The 19,487-nt window shown below is 42.8% G+C and overlaps 1 protein-coding gene across 1 annotated transcript; it reads left to right on the plus strand.

Annotated features, from left to right (window-relative positions):
• The first annotated feature begins 136 nt into the window (after nt 1–136).
• On the plus strand, nt 137–17,516 carry PSMG2 (proteasome assembly chaperone 2). The gene is made up of 7 exons (XM_029232154.1): nt 137–330; nt 1,787–1,958; nt 4,653–4,711; nt 12,663–12,781; nt 13,639–13,812; nt 16,257–16,377; nt 17,217–17,516. Exons 1-7 carry the CDS (start codon nt 274–276, stop codon nt 17,307–17,309), a joined length of 795 nt encoding a protein of 264 aa, XP_029087987.1. The 5' UTR covers nt 137–273; the 3' UTR covers nt 17,310–17,516.
• Nucleotides 17,517–19,487: the final 1,971 nt, after the last annotated feature.

Genomic DNA, 19,487 nt, shown 5'->3' on the forward strand with positions numbered 1-19,487 from the left:
GCCGCCTGTCAGTCATCTCGGCCGGCGCCCCCCGGTCGGCCCCGCCCGCCGCCTCCGCGCGGTGCCCGCCGGCTCCCTGCGGCGCCGCCCCTGCCACCGCCCCTCCACGCAGGCCCTGCCGCACGCCGCCTCGTCAGGCGGTGGCACGGGCACCTCAGGACCCCGTGCCGTGGGCCTCGAAGCACCCCGCGCCGAAGGCCTCGTAGGACCCCGCGCACCGCCCGTCCGCATTTCCGGCCGCAGGCTTTTCCCGCTGTAGCCGCCGTCTAGACCATGTTCGTCCCCTGCGGGGACTCCGTCCCCGACCTCGCGGGGTGCACGCTCCTGATGGTGAGTCCGGCCCCGAGGGAGGGGGCGGGGTGGGGGTCCGAGCGGCGGTCCCCGAACGCGCGCGGGTCTACGGCCCCGAGTCCTGGTGGCTGAGAGCGAAACGTGCTGGGGAGTGGCCTGTGCTCAGCTAGTGTCGTGCGGACCACTCGCTTTACATTTCATCCTAGAAAACCTTTTCTCAGTTATTTCGGGAGTCAGGTTCAAGCTAGCGAATCGTTGTCACTAGCCAGGAAACTACAGACGGGCTGCTAAAGACTTTGGCTCACTCAGTGAGCGTTCTGTGGTGTCAAAATGTGACAAAAAAGACTAGATTCTTGTCCTCAAGGATTTTGCAGTTTAGTTGAAAACACATGTATATAAATAAGGTTAGAACGTTGAAAAAGGTACAGAAAGGCCCTAGGATTTATTGGGATGGGGAGGGACACAAGGACCTCTTAAGGAAAGCGTCATATTTGGAATTAAAAAAACGAACAAAAACTTATAGATACAGAGAATGGATTGGTGCTTGCCAGCAGGGGTGGATAAAATGGGAGAAGGGGGTCAAAAGTACAAATCTCTAGTCAAAAATAAGTCCCGGGATGTAACTCGAAGCATGATGACTATAGTTAATACTGTATTGTACATTTGAAAGTTGTTAACAGAGTAGATCTTAAAAAGTTCTCATCACAAGAAAAAAAGGTTTTTCTGACTGTGTGACGTTGGTTGCTAACTAGACCTGTTGAGGTGATCATATTGCAGTATGTACAGATGTCGAATCACAATGTTGTACAACTGAAATTAATATAATGTTATATGTCAATTATATTTTAGTTTTTAAAAAGGATGATGGTAATAGAAAAGTTACTTTTTGATAATTTTCATCATAATAGTGCACACAAGAAATATTAATGGGGACTTCCCTGGTGGTCCAGTGGTTAGGACTTCACCCTTCCACTGCAGGGGGCACGGGTTTGATCCCTGGTCCAGGAACTAAGGTCTCACATGCTGCATGGCCAAAAAAGAAATAAAATGTCAATAAATGCTTAAATTAGCATGTGATAGTGTACTGAGGAAGGAAATTTGACTTCATTTCAAAGTATCTCCCTGAAAAATATTTATTAATCACAAAAGACAAGAAGTGTTTTTGCAGGAGATACCTGGCAAAAAAAAAAAGAAAAAGAAAAATGTCATAGAGAAAGTAATGTCCAAAAGATACTAGTGGTACCCTTGACAGTGGAGTGGTGAAGAGGGAAGCCATGTTAGGTTGAAGAAATGGAAGATTCATTCCATTGGGGTATTTAGTAAATGTTCAATCAGTAGTCTGAAAGGTGGAGCTAATGAAGGGGTCAGAATCCAGCTGTGATTCACCTGAGTGTAAGCGTGCAGTACCAGTGCTGTGATTGTTGTCTTCTGACTAAACTTTTTAAAGTGCTGCTAATTTGGTTGACTTAATGAATATATTATTTTACTGTTTCAGCCAGCAGTATCTGTTGGAAATGTTGGCCAGCTTGCAATAGATCTGATTATTTCTACACTGAATATGTATAAGATTGGTTACTTCTATACTGATTGTCTTGTGCCGATGGTTGGAAACAATCCATATGCAACTGCAGAAGAAAATTCAACAGAACTCAGTATAAATGCTGAAGGTGTGTTATATTCTCCTACAAGGTAGAGTTGTTTTAAATCAGAACCAGACCCTCTCAGTATGTCCTGCAGCGCCTGGCACGGGCTCTGTGCAGAGTTCAGGACACTGTGTTTTCCTCTCCTGCATACACCCTGGTTTAGGCCTTAGCCTTTCCTAAATGGCAGCTCCCTTGAGAGATGTGGCTGTATTTGTATCCTTGGATGGAATTTGAGATACCTATTTGTTTAACGTGGGGTTTTTCCCCTTTTATCCTCAGTTTTATTTTCTCTCCTTACTGGCATGGGTAAGCATCACTAATATCAGGGAGAGAGAATTCCACTGGGCTCAGTCCCGTATGTTTAATATACGCTACCTCACACAGGCCTCTGCCATCCTGTCACGTTGTAGAATCTGTTGTAACACTGACGAGGCTCAGAGAGGCCGAGTTTCCTAACACTGCAGTGGGTGTGGGCTCTTCCCACGCCGTACGTCTCCACAGTTCCTCGTTGGACTGTCAAGCTGGGTTAGGTGGGGCACACAGTTTACAGCCCCCAACCACTGTGTTCATGATGAGACTGCCCCTCGGGAGGAGAGGAAAACAAAGGAGCCTCCAGTTACTTCGCGTGATGGGCAGCTGCTGCCTTGGCCTCTCAGTCTTCGGTTTAGAAGCCAAAGGTGACAGAGGAGCATGAAAGACCGTAGGTGGACCGAGAAACAAGTGAGGAAGCATTTTGGGTTTTGTCAGTCTTCCTAACCATGTCATGAGCTTGCAATAATGAGATACACTTTAGAAAGATGGTTTTATTAACACTAGATAATTTCAATTATTGCCTTGAAGGACAAAGGACTATAAATGGTAGAACTAGAATTTCTATATTTAGACTAATGATAACAACTGTCATTTGTTGAGTATCTCCTCTGAGCTGAACACTGTGCATTTACATGTGTTAATTCACTTAATGCTCACAACTACTCCATGGGTGGTTTTATAGATCAGGGAACCAGTGCACAGGGAATCATGGTCCCATGATTAATCGAGGCAGCCTGACCCAGAGACCTGCCTCCCTGTCACCTGCTAATGCACCTTCACTCCAGCAGAAGACCCACTGGCTTTTTCCTCTGACACAAACTGGCAGCAGGTCCGTTGGAGACAGTTCTTTAATCCACTTTTTTATTTTTTAAGATGAGGTGTCTTTTTGAAATAAATTATAGACATCACAACATTCCACCCCCAAATATGTAAGTATGCACCCCTTATAGTACATTTTCTTACATAGCTAAAACACCATTGCATTTAACAAAATTAGCAATATCTTCCTATACCCTATCCATATTCAGAGAGGCCCAGTTTACCCAAAACTGTCCTTTAAAGTTAGTTTGTCCAGACCAGGCCATAGTACTTCTGATTATCGTGCCTTTGAAATCTCTTACCCTGCATAATCTCTTTTCCTTCTTTTCAAAACTGATTTATTGAAGGAAAAAACTGGACACATTGTCCTATAGAACGTCCCACCTTCTACGTTTGTCTGATTGCTTCCTGTGGTGTCATTTGCCACGTTCCTCTAGTTTCTGTATTTTCTGAAACTGGAGTTAGGAATAAAGGCTTGATTGTTTAAAAGCTAAATATTTTAGCCAGAATACGAGAAAGGCGATGTTACATCACCTGACAAGAAAAAGGATCTGGAAAACAGGGTCTTAACAACAAAAAAAGACCTTCGTGATACACTGGTGGAGAACACAAGTGTTGCTGTTGTAGAAAGTGGTACATCTTATATTTTAAAGCTCAGCCTGCCCTTTTCCCTAATTCCTAGACCTGCTCTAGCCTCCTTTGCCCCACACATACCTGGTGGTCAGCAGACTCGCTGATGGAGCACAGCCGTGGCCACCCCACGTGCACCAGTCCAATGAGACAACCCTGAAAAGACCTGTATAACAGGAGAGACGTGATCCACCGAAGGCAGTGCCCAAGTCTAGGATTATTTGTAATCTTTTTACAGTAACTGAAAGCTTAGCCCTTGGCACAGTGGCCTAATCACGTGTCCTCAGGCACTCTGTATTTTGTCCTTGGGTCATTTTGGAGCATCTCATTCTTGGAGGTGAAGTTGGGCAGGACCTCTTAAGCATCAGTAAAGTGGGCCCCTTGTAGAATCTGATGAAAATTGTGGATCCTTTTTGCAGAAAAAATTCACACACGTTGACTCACAAAAATTTTTGCATGTTATTTCAGGTCTTTCAAAAACTCCTAAAGAACACATGTACCTGTTGCAGGTATTTTATTACACAGCTAACATTCGCTGCATTTTATTCTTCCTTGTTCTAATCCCAATGACTGTTGCTGTTCTCTAGAGAAAAGAGGAAAGAATATCAGAAACCAAAAACGGTCTTAAGAATGATGTCATTTGTCATAATGCTAGAAATTTCCAGGGGAATACTTCTCTGGATTTACAGTCAAAGAAGAGAAATAATTTTTGATAATTTTCTTACAGTTAACTTTTCAGCACTGAATGTATTCTGTAGAATAAAGCCCACAGGTGAATTCTGAGGTATTAAAGTGTTTTGTTTTAACTAAATGATATAGTGCATATGTTCTATATTTTAACTATTGAAAACATTTAGATACAGAAGTTCTCCTAGTTCAGCTTTTTATCATTATAACTTCACTTGTATGACTCCTTCAATTTAACTGTCATTTGGTTTCATTTTCTTGGACTTGCAGTGTATGCATCGCCTTCAAAGAAACTAGTGGCTCTTCAGTTAAGATCCATTTTTATTAAGGTTAGTATGTTATTTTTGCCTTCTTAAGTTTATTAAAGTGCAATATAATGAGAAAATGCTGAGTCATTATCATTAAGACATCAAAAGTCATTAAGACATCAAAAGTCATTTCTTTGTTTATGTTTATACAGTTAAGCAAGGTCTGATTCTATAGAGAAATACTCATAAAATTTCAGAGTTGTTAGTATTGTTTCATGAATATATTGAAAGAAATTGGGACATATAGCTTGGGTCTTATATATTCCCGATTCAGGTAGCATTGGTGAAAAACTTTAAGCATATAAATATTACAGGTTTATTCTATTTGAGTTACATTTCAAACCAGTGGCATCTACATAAAAATTATATATATATGAAAATATTTTCTGAATCCAACTTCTTTCGTCTTCCGCTGCCACCACTCCAGTCCAGCCACCCCCTCCCTCATGCCCTGATTGTGCTTCTGCACCACCCGCCCTGCAGACAGCTCTACCCATGATCCTTTAAATCTTAATCAAAGCATGTCACTTCTGCCTTCCAAACCCGCCAGTAGCTTCCCATCTCAAAGCGAGTTCACAGCCCTCACCACGGCCCGACAGGCCCTACATCTCTGATGTGGCAGCCACTAGACACATGTAGCTGTTTAAATTTTGACTCATTCATTAAAAGTAAGTAAAATTAAAAATTCAGTTCCTCTGTCCCAGTAGCCACATTGCAAGTTCTCCACAGCCATGCGTGGCGAGCAGCTGCCATAAAGAGCATTTGGTTACCATGGAGTGTCTGCGGGGCAGCTCTGTCCCTGGCCCCACGTCCAGCTGTCCTGCATGCCTGTCCCTTGCTCCCCCTCTTGCTTGCCCTGCTCCAGCCACACTGGCCACCCTGTGCTGTTCAAACACATTAAGCTCATCCTGTCTCAGTCCTCACAGTAGTTTCTCTGCCTGGACCACTTCTCCACTGGACACCTGAATGGCTCACTTCCTTTAGTCTTTGCTTAGCTGTCCCTCATCAGAAAGGCCTCCCCCCCCAGCATCCTTTCTCTTGTCTTATCCTGAGCTAGTTTTCTTCACGACTCCTCACTTCCCACCTGATAGAATGGAAGTTCCCTGAGAAAAGTGACAAGGTGTCATTCACTCCTGTATCCTCGGCTTCTAGACAGAGCCTTGGTGTAGAGTGGATTGAGGTACCACCTGTTCAGGGGGGCAGAAAGGTCTCCCCTTCCCGGGGGCCCCTCCACACACCCCCACAGTCACCATGTTGTAGGAGCGGAATCTCACGGGTGCACTTCACGTCTGGCCTCCTTTACTCCACATTCTGTCTGCGAGGTGCTTCCACATTGTTGCAGGTAGAGGTAGTTACTTCCTTCTCACCTCTGTGCATGAATCTGTTATGTAAATAAACCATGATTTACACATACTGTTGATGGAGCATTTGATTTTTTTCCAGCTTGAGGCTATCATGAATGGAGCTATGGTTATTTTAATATTTATTACTCTTTCCTTAGTTAACAATATCACACAAAAAGTTTGGCAGTGAGAGTTGCTAGCAGTTTTACATTGTGCCACGTGGCGTTTTTGTTCTCTTCCTAATATCAGTGTAAGTTCGAGAAGTAAGATGGACAATTCAGACACTTCTAAATGAATTTTTTTTAATTAATTAATTTATTTATTGGCTGTGTTGGGTCTTCGTTGCTGCATGTGGGCTTTCTCTAGTAGTGGCAAGCAGGAGCTACTCTTGGTTGTGGTGCGCAGGCTTTGGGCGGGGGCTGCTCGGCTTCTCATTGCAGTGGCTTCTCGTTGCAGGGCACGGGCTCTAGGTGCACAGGCTTTAGTAGTTGCGGCACACAGGCTCAGTAGTTGTGGCTTGCGGGCTCTAGAACACAGGCTCAGTAGTTGTGGCGCACGGGCTTAGCTGCTCCACAGCATGTGGGATCTTCCCGGACCAGGGCTCGAACCCGTGTCCCCTGCATTGGCAGACAGATTCTTAACCACTGCGCCACCAGGGAAGTCCCTGAAATTGTTGATAGATGTAAATAAAGAGTGATTTCAAAGTAGCAAACATTTTTTGAGCATAGATTCTTTGCACCAATAATACTCTAAATACTTCAAACATGTTGCTCTACTCAGTCCTCACAACAATCCTAGGAGGCAGATGCTAATTATCTTAATTTTACAAGTGAGAAATCGGAAACACAGAAGCTCAGGCAGCTTGCTCAAGCCATGTGGTTCATGGGTGGAGCCAGCATTCTAGACCCGGCAGCCTGTCTCTGGAGCTGGCCTCTCTTAACCACGACACAAACTGTCCTTCTGTTTTTGAAAGGTAGCCATTTCTTACCTGCATTTTAAATTTTATTGAATAATTATTTTATTAACAGTCTCTGAAAAGAGTTTCCATAAAATGGGTTTTCCCCCCAAATTTTATGACCCAGATCCCAGATCAGTCATCTGTTCACATCTTGCCACACCTGCTTGATTCTCTTTGCGCAAGTACACGCAGTTTCCTCCTGCCAAACAGTCCAAAAAGAGGCTGCTGACATCATACTGCTCACTCCATACAAGAAGGAGACTCTCCTTCACACACAACCTCACAACCACAACACTGCCACACACCTAGAAAGTCAGCATTCAGTGAATTATTAAGTACTAGCATTCGGCATATTCAAATTCCCCAGTTGTTCCCCAAATATCCTTCAGTTCTGGATCCAGGCAAGGTTTGTGTGTTGCCTTAGGCTGTTATATCTTTTCAGTTGGTGTTCAGTGTAGAGCTGCCCTCCTCTTTCTGTGATTCACAATATTGACTCCTCTGAGGGACCCAGGCCAGATGTTCAGCCTTCTGGATTCACCTAACTGTTTCTTTCTGATCAGATTTAGGGCAGAAATTTCTGGCAAGAACGTCTCACAGATAACCACGTGGTGGTTTTTGAGTAACAACAGATCACTGAAGTACAGAACCAGGAAACTGAAATCTAGATTCCTCACACTTACCTTATCTCTAGTTGTAAAGATAAAATAAATAGTCATTGTGGGGTGCCTTCAAGATGGTGGAGGAGTAAGACGTGGTGATCACCTTCCTCCCCACAAATACATCAAAACTACATCACTACATCTACATGTGGAACAACTCCTACAGAACACCTACTGAACGCTGGCAGAAGACCTCAGACTTCCCAAAAGGCAAGAAACTCCCCGTGTACCTGGGTAGAGCAAAAGAAAAAAGAAAAAACAGAGACAAAAGAATAGGGACGAGACCTGCACCTCTGGGAGGGAGCTGTGAAGGAGGAAAAGTTTCCACACACTAGGAAGCCCCTTCACTGGCGGAGACGGGGGGTGGCTGGGGGGAAGCTTTGGAGCCACAGAGGAGAGCGCAGCAAGAGGGGTGCAGAGGGCAAAGTGGAGAGATTCCCGCACTGAGGATCGGTGCCAACCAGCACTCACCAGCCCGAGAGGCTTGTCTGCTCACCCGACGGGGCACATGGGGGCTGGGAGCTGAGGCTCGGGCATCGGAGGTCAGATCCCAGGGAGAGGGCTGGGGTTGGCTGCGTGAAGACAGCCTGAAGGGGGTTAGTGTGCCACAGCTAACAGGGAGGGAGTCCAGGGAAAACTCTGGACCTGCTTAAAATGCAAGAGACCATTGTTTTGGGATGCACAAGGAGAGGGGATTCAGAGCACCACCTAAACAACCTCCAGAGATGGGCGTGAGCCGCGTCTATCAGTGCGGTCCCCAGAGACAGGCATGAGATGCTAAGGCTGCTGCTGCAGCCACCAAGAAGCCTGTGTGCAAGCACAGGTCACTATCCACACCTCTCCTCCCGGGAGCCTGTGCGACCCACCACTGCCAGAGTCCTTTGATCCAGGGACAGCTTCCCCGGGAGAACACATGGCACGCCTCAGGCTGTTACAACGTCACGCCAGCCTCTGCCACCACAGGCTCGCCCCACATTACGTACCCCTCCCTCTCCCCGGCTTGAGTGAGCCAGAGCCCCCTAAGCAGCCACTTCTTTAACCCTGTCCTATTTGGGTGGGGAAGAGATGCCCTCACACAACCTACACGCAGAAGCAGGGCCAAATCCAAAGCTGAACCCCAGGAGCTGTGTGAACAAAGAAGAGAAAGGGAAATCTCTCCCAGCAGCCTCAGGAGCAGTGGATTAAATCTCCACAATCAACTTGATGTACCCTGCATCTCTGGAATACCTGAATAGACAACGAATCATCCCAAAATTGAAGCAGTGGACTTTGGTAGCAACTGTAGACTTGCAGTTTGCTTTCTGCATCTAATTTGTTTCTGGTTTTATGTTTATCTTAGTTTAGTATTTAGAGCTTATCAATCATTGGTAGATTTATTTATTGATTTGGTTGCTCTCTTTTTTTATTTTTATATATATATATATTTTTTTTTTTTTTCCTTTTTCTCTTTTTGTGAGTGTGTATGTGTATGCTTCTTTGTGTGATTTTGTCTGTATAGCTTTGCTTTTGCCATTTGTCCTAGGGTTCTGACAGCATTTTTTGGTTTTGGGGTTTTTTTTTAGTATAGTTTTTAGCGCTTGTTATCATTGGTGGATTTGTTTTTTGGTTTGGTTGCTCATGAGAGATTACTAAAAGCACCTATATGCCAATAAAAGGGACAACCTGGAAGAAATGGACAAATTCTTAGAAAAGCACAACCTTCCGAGACTGAACCAGGAAGTAATAGAAAATATAAACAGACCACTTACAAGCACTGAAATTGAAACTGTCATTAAAAATCTTCCAACAAACAAAAGCCCAGGACCAGATGGCTTCACAGGCGAATTCTATTACACATTTAGAGAAGAGCTAACACCTATCCTTCGCAAACTCTTAGAAAATATAGCAGAGGGAGGAACACTCCCAAACTCATTCTACGAGACCACCATCACCCTGATACCAAAACCAGACAAAGATGCCACAAAAAAAGAAAGCTACAGGCCAATATCACTGATGAACATAGATGCAAAAGTCCTGAACAAAATACTAGCAAACAGAATCCAACAGCACATTAAAAGGATCATACACCGTGATCAAGTGGGGTTTATCCCAGGAATGCAAGGATTCTTCAGTATATGCAAATCAATCAATGTGATAAACCATGTTAACAATTTGAAGGAGAAAAACCATATAATAATCTCATTAGATGCAGAAACGGTTTCGACAAAATTCAACACCCGTTTATGATAAAAACCCTCCAGAAAGTAGGCATAGAGGGAACTTACCTCAACATAATAAAGGCCATATATGACAAACCCACAGCCAACATCATTCTCAGTGGTGAAACACTGAAACCATTTCCACTAAGATCAGGAACAAGGCAAGGTTGCCCACTCTCACCGCTATTATTCAACATAGTTTTGGAAATTTTAGCCACAGCAATCAGAGAAGAAAAAGAAAAAGAAGGAATCCAAATCGGAAAAGAAGAAGTAAAACCGTCACTGTTTGCAGATGACATACTATACATAGAGAATCCTAGAGATGCTACAAGAAAACTACTAGAGCCAATCAATGAATTTGGTAAAGTAGCAGGATAAAAAATTGATGCACAGAAATCTCTTGCATTCCTATACACTAATGATGAAAAATCTGAAAGAGAAATTAAGGAAACACTCCCATTTACCATTGCAACAAAAAGAATAAAATACCTAGGAATAAACCTACCTAAGGAGACAAAACACCTGTATGCAGAAAACTATAAGACACTGATGAAAGAAATTAAAGATGATACAGACATATGGAGAGATATACCATGTTCTTGGATTGGAAGAATCAACATTGTGAAAATGACTCTACTACCCAAAGCAATCTACAGATTCAGTGCAATCCCTATCAAACTACCAATGGCATTTTTCACAGAACTGGAACAAAAAATTTCAGTTTGTATGGAAACACAAAAGACCCCGAATAGCCAAAGCAATCTTGAGAAGGAAAAATGGAGCTGGAGGAATCAGGCTCCCTGACTTCAGACTATACTAGAAAGCTACAGTAATCAAGACAGTATGGTACTGGCACAAAAACAGAAATATAGATCAACGGAACAGGATAGAGAGCCCAGAGATAAACCCATGCACCTATGGTCACCTTATCTTTGATAAAGGAGGCAAGAATATACAGTGAACAGCCTCTTCAATAAGTGGTGCTGGGAAAACGGCAGCTGCATGTAAAAGAATGAAATTAGCACATTCCCTAACACCATACACAAAAGTAAACTCAAAATGGATTAAAGACCTAAATGTAAGGCCAGACACTATAAAACTCTTAGAGGAAAACATAGGCAGAACACTCCATGATACAGATCACAACAGATCCTTTTTGACCCACCTCCTGGAGAAATGGAAATAAAAACAAAAATAAACGAATGGGACCTAATGAAAGTTAAAAGCTTTTGCACAGCAAAGGAAACCATAAGATGAAAAGACAAACCTCAGAATGGGAGAAGATATTTGCAAAGGAAGCAACTGACAAAGCATTAATCTCCAAAATATACAAGCAGCTCGTAGCTCAATAGCAAAAAAAAAATCCAATCCAAAAATGGGCAGAAGACCAAAATAGACATTTCTCCAAAGAAGATATACAGATTGCCAACAAACACATGAAAGGATGCTCAACATCACTAATCATTTAGAGAAATGCAAATCAAAACTACAATGAGGTATCACCTCACACCAATCAGAATGGCCACCATCAAAAAATCTACAAACAACAAGTGCTGGAGAGGATGTGGAGAAAAGGGAACCCTCTTGCATTGTTGGTGGGAATGTAAATTGATACAGCTGCTATGGATAACAGTATGGAGGTTCCTTAAAAAACTAAAAATAGGACTTCCCTGGTGGCACAGTGGTTGAGAGTTCGTCTGCTGATGCAGGGGACACGGGTTCGTGCCCCAGTCCAGGAAGATCCCACATGCCGCAGAGCGGCTTGGCCCATGAGCCATGGCCGCTGAGCCTGCGCTTCCGGAGCCTGTGCTCTGCAATGGGAGAGGCCATAACAGTGAGAGGCCTGCATACCGCAAAAAAAAAAAAAAACTAAACTAAAAATAGAACTACCATACGACCCAGCAATCCCACTATATATATATATATATATATATATACACACACACACACACACACACACACACACACCCTGAGAAAACCATAATTCAAAAGAGTCATGTGCCACAATGTTCTATGCAGCTCTATTTTCAATACCCAGGACTTGGAAGCAACCTAAGTGTCCATTGACAGATGAATGGATAAAGATGTGGCACATATATACAATGGAATATTACTCAGCCATAAAAAGAAACAAAATTGAATCATTTGTAGTGAGGTGGATAGACCTAGAGTCTGTCATACAGAGTGGAGTAAGTCAGAAAAACAAATACCGTATGCTAACACATATATATAGAATCTAAAAATACCAAAAAAATGGTCACAAAGAACGTAGGGGCAAGACGGGAATAAAGACGAAGACCTACTTGAGAATGGACTTGAGGATACGGGGAGGGGGAAGAGTAAGCTGGGACAAAGTGAGAGAGTTGTGTGGACATATATACACTACCAAATGGAAAGTAGATAGCTAGTGGGAAGCAGCCGTATAGCACGGGGAGATCAGCTCAGTGCTTTGTGACCACCCTGAGGGGTGGGATAGGGAGGGTGGGAGGGAGACGCAAGAGGGAGGAGATATGGGGATGTATGTATATGTATAACTGATTCACTTTGTTATAAAGCAGAAACTAACGCACCATTGTAAAGCAATTCTACTCCAATAAAGATGTTAAAAAATAAAAATAAAAAAATAGTCATTGCTCCTCATCTTTCACCTTCAGTCTAAGGATGGTAAGTAGATATAAAAATAATTATAATTTTAGTATATATAAACTATATATCATCACATAATGTGGGTGAAATACTATATAGACTACTCTTATTGTAACTCTAGGATCTAACTTTTCTGTTTTTGTTTTATTCTTTCAATGGTATACAAAGTATAAATCAAAGTCATTCTGTGAGAAACTGCTTTTCTGGGTGAAAAGCAGCAACTGTGCCAAAGTTGTTGTTCTTTCAAGCAGCCACTCGTATCACCGTAATGACCTCCAGCTCCGCAGGTATGTCTGTGTCTTTGGAAAAGTATTTTGCTATGATTTATACAGTTATTAGGATGATTTCTCTATTAAAAGGTTAAAATAAAATTTTAAAGCCATGCATATCCTTTCCTGTCCTCCCTGGAATTTAGAAAGAAGGAGGTAAAGAACATGAGCGAGGAGGAATAGAGGTGGCGGGCCCTTGACATTCCCAGGGCTGCGGCACTGTGATCCTAGGGTAAAGGCGGGAATGGTTCTGGGGCTGTGCTCTGCTGTGTGGTATCACGTGCCTGGCAGCACCACAAACCTCAGCTGATGAAGGGAAAGGAGAAAGGGTACCTGATGTTTATTGGTTGATCATTTTTCAAAGACTGGATTGATGTTTCTATTTATTTCCATATATTCAACCATTTGTATTTGCAGAACTACAGTTGCCTTTAAGTATAGCTCCCAGGCATGTCAGATTGAATTCTTAGGTAGAAGACAAAGTATCCAAGACTTAAAAATCTAAACTAGTTTATTGCATTATCATTTCTTCACCTGTAAAATTCTGATGAAATTATTAGCCAAGAGTAACCTTTCAAGACTAGACTTAGTTTCTGGGATTCTCACAGTGGGCCTGGTGGGAGCGTGGCTGTGGACATCTTCACGCTGGCCTGGCCTTGGGTTAAGTTTTCCTGTCTCTCCGCTCTCCCCTAAGTTTGTAAATAGCAAGTCAGAGCAATATTTTTACATGTTGCTCTTCCATAGACTGCTGAAACGCGTGTTTTGCTTTGTGCAGCAGAATATATGGAGAACAAGATAATTTTTGCTAAAAGAACTGTTAATTGTCTTAATGTACGTATTTGTGAGTTTTTAGTTAATTATATGATTGTTTCCAGTACTCCCTTCAGGTACCTACTTACACCTTCCATTCAAAAAAGTGTTCAGAATAAAATACAGAGCCTTAACTGGGAAGAAATGGAAAAAAGCCCATGCATTCCTGAAATAGACGATTCTGAGTTTTGTGTCCGTATTCCTGGAGGAGGTATCACAAAAACACTCTATGACGAAGGGTGAGCTTACCTGTATATTTGCTGCCCATCTTATCTGAAAATGAAAGTAAGATAACTGGGATAGTGTTTGGAGTACTTACTGGAACTCTGAAAATGTCTTCGTTAAATAGGTACCGTGTTACATTCAGGGGAAAGATTGAAATGTGGTTATAGAATTGGTTCCTGAAAAGCCATATTTAATGCTTTATTATGTGTGTCACGTTAGGGGTCCTAATACATATTCTGTGCAACCTCTGCAGTCAGTCCTCTTTGCAGTGGTGGTGGTGGTGAGATGTACATAACATTAAATTAACCATTTTTAAGTGTACAGTTAAGTGACATTCAGTACATTCATTGTTGTGTACCCATCACCACCATCCACTTTCAGAACTTTGTCATCGTTCTAAACAGAAGATCTGTACTCATTAAATAACTCCTGTTTTATACCTGAAAATCTATGCTCTTATTAAAACTATCATTTCCTTCAACTTTTCTTTTTTTCGTAGTCTATCTTCCATTCGTGTTTTCACTTCTTTCCCTGTCTAGCTTATGCCCTTTAGTATAGTATATTATTTCACCTCTTTTCTGACCACAGCCTAGAAGCCCTGGCCACCTGGTTATTCTCCACACCTGCCCTGCAAACCACCAGCTTTGAATCATTCTCTCACTCCATTCAGGCCACATCACCCGTGGCCTGCACTTCTGTCAGACCATAGACTGCGGGGCTTAAACAACAGAAATGTGTTTGCTCACAGCTCTGGAGGCTGGAGGTCAGGGTGCTGGCCTGGTCGGGTTCTGGGGAGGGCCCTCTTCCTGGCCTGCAGACGGCCACCTCTGGCTGTGTCCTCACGCAGCAGAGAGAGAGCTCCTTCTCTCCTTGTAAGGCCATGGTCCCATCGGATTAGGGCCCCCTCCTGTGACCTTTCACTGAATTACCTCCTAAACCTCCTGCCTCCAGATACAGTCGCCTGTGGGTGAGGCTTCCACTTGTAGACTCTGGAGGGACACAGTCCAGGCCATAGCAGCTGCTGTCAGGGTCTCTTGATCGATCGCCTACTGCCTCATTCTGACCTGCCCTGACCACCTCAGCAGCAATGCTGGAATTAACTTTCTAAAATGCAAAACTGATCACAAGACTCCCTAAGTAAAAATCCATCAGCAGTTTTACTTGCCTTTTGCGGAATCTGGTTCATCCTCCACAATGTGCCATCCAGAGCCCTCCAGGCCCCTCTGGCCTGGCCCCCTGGGTCCGCTCTGCACAGATGCTGGCCTCCTGGCCCTCACAGTGTCCCCAGAGCTGTCGCATTCTTCCTTGCTTTTGTTCCCTCTCCTTTTCTCCTCTTGTCTCCTTTGCAACAACCTGCCCGGTTTGCCAGAGTCGGCCCCAAGTCGCTTCCTGTTTGTCCTTGCTGGTCTCGCCCTTCTCCGCAGGGGGAGGGGGATTCTGCTCTCTTTGCACTGCCCCCGCACTCTGCCCCTTCAAACTGACTTCTTGCTTCTTTGCAAGTCAGTCTCCTAGCTTTGCTTCTGACCGTGTCAGAGTAGCTGATAGCAGACTTGCCCTCCTGCCATAAACAATTGGAAACTGGACAACATTAATGAAACAACTGTTCATCAGACATTGGACACCATGCAGCACACAGCTGTGAAGCCTGGGAGAAAGCAGTTGAGTCCTGCTATTGCCCCAGCTTCCTGCTGGACTGCAGCATGGGGTGGGGCACCCAGGCAGAGTGCAGCCGTCTTGCTAAGTCGAGGGGACTGGAAACCAGAGTTGGGGTGGCTGACACAGCTGGAGAGTATGAGGCAGAGAACCAGAGGGGCACAGCTGCTGGGGGAAGAGCCCTGGGGCCTGCCTGAACCCTCCTCAACCCTGAGCTCACAAGTATAGGGTGACACCGTGAGGGCAGAGAACAACCTCTGGGCAGCTGTTAACTTTGCCCACAAAGTTAGCAACACTAGACAAAATACTATGAAAGACATGTTCCTCATAGAACATTTTGAAAATGTAGAATAGTCAAAAGAAACAATTTTAAATACTCAGTTCTGTCACCCAGAAGAAACTACCACTACTAATTTCTTGGTCTGTTTTCTGTTTTGAATTAAATTCTGTTTTCTATTTTGAATTAAACATTTTGAATTAAATGTTTGTATCTGCAAGATACTGCAACTTTACCATTTGTAGCTTTAAAATTCATGGTATTTACAGATATTTCTCACAAAATTGATGTTCTTTTAATTTTCCAGTGCAGATCTTGGTGTGGGGCAGGAACATTCATGTGCCCAGGGTGGGTGTTACATTGTTCCTAGTTTTGTCCCTACAAATAGAGGGTACATAAGTGATCTTGTGATGTGGCGTCTCCTTGCCTAAAACCTGGCAGATTATCTCAGCTATAAAAACAGGCACACTGGAACCATCATCTTGTATCAGTAGAAGAATATCTAATTATTCTTTTTAATTGTTGTAGCTGTTCTAAAGAAATCCCAATGGTGATTCTGCTGAAATTCGTTTCGGAAGGAGACAATATCCCAGATGCGTTAGGTCTTGTTGAATATCTTAATGAATGGCTTCAGATAATCAAACCATGTGTAAGTTTCACCAAAGCTTAAGTCTCTGATTTCTCTGGTTATGTATTCATAAACTTGCATTTTTACATACTATATAAGTAGACCAAATAAGTGAAAGTTTATGTTAAATTTAGACATCTTCATATAAAATTTAAGTTAGCTGAACTTTTCAAAAGAAGACAGCTAAGCAACCTGTTGTCTGCAGTTGTTTCATTAAGGCTGATTTTCAAAAAAAAAGGAAAATCTTAAATACTTCGTTGTATTCATTCTTAGTGTTGCATTAATTATACCAGGCAGCTTTTTATAAGGATAAACAAGTCCTCTTTGGAATTCAGGTTTTTCTTTTTTTTTCTAAGCAAAAGGTATAGCTTTGTGAGCAGTACTTTAGCTATCAATATGCATTATAATTAAAATACTTTTCTCTATTATGAAATAAGAGCATGACACCCAGGGAAATCAGTTAGCCTTTAGGCATAACAAAAGTAACCTAAGCCTACTTTACGAGGTAGGTGACTGTCTTTTTAATTCATGCTTTTTTGAAGAACAAATTGATACAAATCACACAGCATTGATTTTTTTTTTTTAACCACTGTTTCTTTTGAATTTGATTTTGCTCCATGGACTCTATTTATAGCCTTTCTGGTTCGTATCTTTATGGCTTGGAAATTGAGGAAATTTATCTTCAGCTGATATAAAGACACAGAAATGTATTACTTTGTTTTTTCCTTACAATAAATCACAGCTAGAAGTGTCAAAACCAAAAGGAACAACAACAACAAAGGGAGAGATTTATAATACGTGTTAAAAGGAGATTTAGTGATAAAGTTGAAGGATTACAATATTCTGTTCTTCAATTGCAGTGTGTTGACCCCTCAGCGTCTGCCTTGCCATGGAAAATGCCGAGTTCCTGGAGGTTACTCTTTGGCAGTGGTCTTCCCCCTGCACTTTTCTGATCCGTTTTCAGTTTTATACCTTATGTCCCAAGACACTTACTACCAACACAACTGTTAAACAACTATATAAAAAGAATGTATTAGGAAATCTTTACTTTTCACAGAAAAATCGCAAAGAAAAATGGATTAACAAAAGGTTGTTTTTGCCATGCTTTTCATCATATACAACAGATGTAAATTTTGTGCAATAAAGTGTTTCCTAAGTAATTTTATCTGAATGTATTTTTTTTTTAACTCAGACTTCTATATTAGTTTCCTATGTCTGCTGTAACAAATTACCAGAAACTTAGTGGCTTAAGACAAAATAAATCTATTATCTTAGAATTCTGGAAGTCAGAATTCCAGAATAGGTCTCACTGGGCTAAGTCAAGGTGCTGGCAGGGCTGCGTTTTCTCTGGAGGGTCTTGGAAGAATCCGTTTCCTACCCCTTTCCAGCTTCTAGAAGCTGCAGCATTCATTGGCTCATGGCTCCTTCCTCCATCCAGAATAATTTCCCGATCTCAAAAGAGTTTGAGTATAAGAGAAAAGGTTTTCATTTTTGAGTGCCTACTACATACCAGTCACTTTTTACCTGCTATTTTGTTGTGTTACGTCTGTGCCTTGGCTTTCTCATCTGTAAAACGAGGGCTTATAATATTAAGGGGTACACCCTACTCCATAGCACTCAGTAGATGATTTATTTCTGATAAATTATTCTGGGTTCTATAGCCTGATGTGTTTCCCTTTGGGAAACTATTGTCGGGTCGGGATGTCAGCCAGATGATGGGATAGGAAGTCCTAGCCCTTGACCCAACAGAGACACCACTTACAAATCAAAATACCTTTATGGGAAGCAGAAACCAGTTAAAGAGTTCCAGTTCCCCAGGCAAGTCCAGAGTTGAGAGCAGCTGCACTGAAAACAGAAGAGCGGTTTCACTTTACCCACAACTGTCCCTCCCTCAAGCCAACAGCTCAGCATGTTGGGAGAAAGTCACCAGCTCGAGGCTTCTGGGGGAATGGAGGGGTAGGGAAGAGGGGACTGCATCCAACGGGTTGGCTTTTTGCAGGGCCGGAGTGGCTGGTTCCTGCCTCGACTGACTTGGAGCCCTGACAAAACTGGCAGAGTTTAGATGCCGGGGGGGCCACTGAAAGCAAAGGTGGAGTTGGGGGGTGGCAGGAGTGGTGTGCTGCAGCCCCAGAGAGCCTGCAGTGCCACAGACAGGCCAGCAACATCTCTACACAGTCCAAAGGCACCCAATTGGAGGGAAAGAGAAGAATAAAGTGTGGGTCCAACAGTCCAGCTTCTCAGAGGGCTGTTGAGGGACCAGTATCTGTCTCACCTGACTCAGGATGCTGATGGGGAGACAGCATACTTTGGATGCCTGGGGACTGCTGAGGACAAAGGGGAGAGTGGCACCTTGCTGCTGCAGCACCAGAGAACAAGCCTTGGACACCACAGGGAGCAAGAGATGACAAGCACCTGAAAAACAAACCTGCAATTCGAACTGGGAAATTACATGCACAAGCCCAGAGAAATTACGTCCTCCACAAAGCATTTCTGAGGCCCCCAGACTCCCCAGCTAGCCCAACTGGTGAAGGTCTTCCCTGTAAGAAGACTGAGAGAGGTGGCTGTTTTGTCAAATACATAAAACTCAACAACAACCCCAAAATCATGAGGCACAAGAATAAACAGAAACATAGCTCAATCAAAAGAACAAAGGAAACCAATCTCCAGAAACCAATCCCAAGGACACAGAAATCTATGAATTATATGACAAAGAATTCAAATTAATTGTCTTAAAGAAGCACAGTGATCTACAAGAGCACAGACAACCAAGTGGATTAAGAACAATGCATGAACAAAATGAGAATATCAACAAAGAGAAACTATTTTTTAAAAGAACCATACAAAAATTCTGGAGCTGAAGAATATAATAACTAAATTGAAATATTCACTAGAGGGGTTCAACAGCAGACTTGATCAGGCAGAAGAAAGAATCAGCAATTCTGATGATTGAAATTAACCAAGTCAGAGGTATAAAAAAAAAAGACTGATGAAAAATGGACAAAGCCTAAGAGACCTATAAAACAGCATAAAATGGACCAATATGTATTATGAGAGTCCAAGAAGGAGCAAAGAGAGACAAAGCATATTTTAAAAAATAATAATAGGGACTTCCCTGTTGGTCCAGTGATTAA

The sequence above is a fragment of the Monodon monoceros genome, unplaced genomic scaffold, assembly GCF_005190385.1.
Source record: "Monodon monoceros isolate NGI ecotype Baffin Bay Population unplaced genomic scaffold, NGI_Narwhal_1 Super_Scaffold_1, whole genome shotgun sequence".
Classification (NCBI taxonomy): Eukaryota; Metazoa; Chordata; class Mammalia; order Artiodactyla; family Monodontidae; genus Monodon; species Monodon monoceros.

What these genes read in the sequence shown, in the direction of transcription:
- PSMG2 (XM_029232154.1), top strand. Translation starts at nt 274, where the DNA reads ATGTTCGTCCCCTGCGGGGACTCCGTCCCCGACCTCGCGGGGTGCACG. An exon ending in CGGGGTGCACGCTCCTGATG is followed by an intron (nt 331 to 1,786) that starts GTGAGTCCGGCC and finishes TTACTGTTTCAG; the next exon opens with CCAGCAGTATCTGTTGGAAA. An exon ending in AATGACCTCCAGCTCCGCAG is followed by an intron (nt 12,782 to 13,638) that starts GTATGTCTGTGT and finishes GATTGTTTCCAG; the next exon opens with TACTCCCTTCAGGTACCTAC.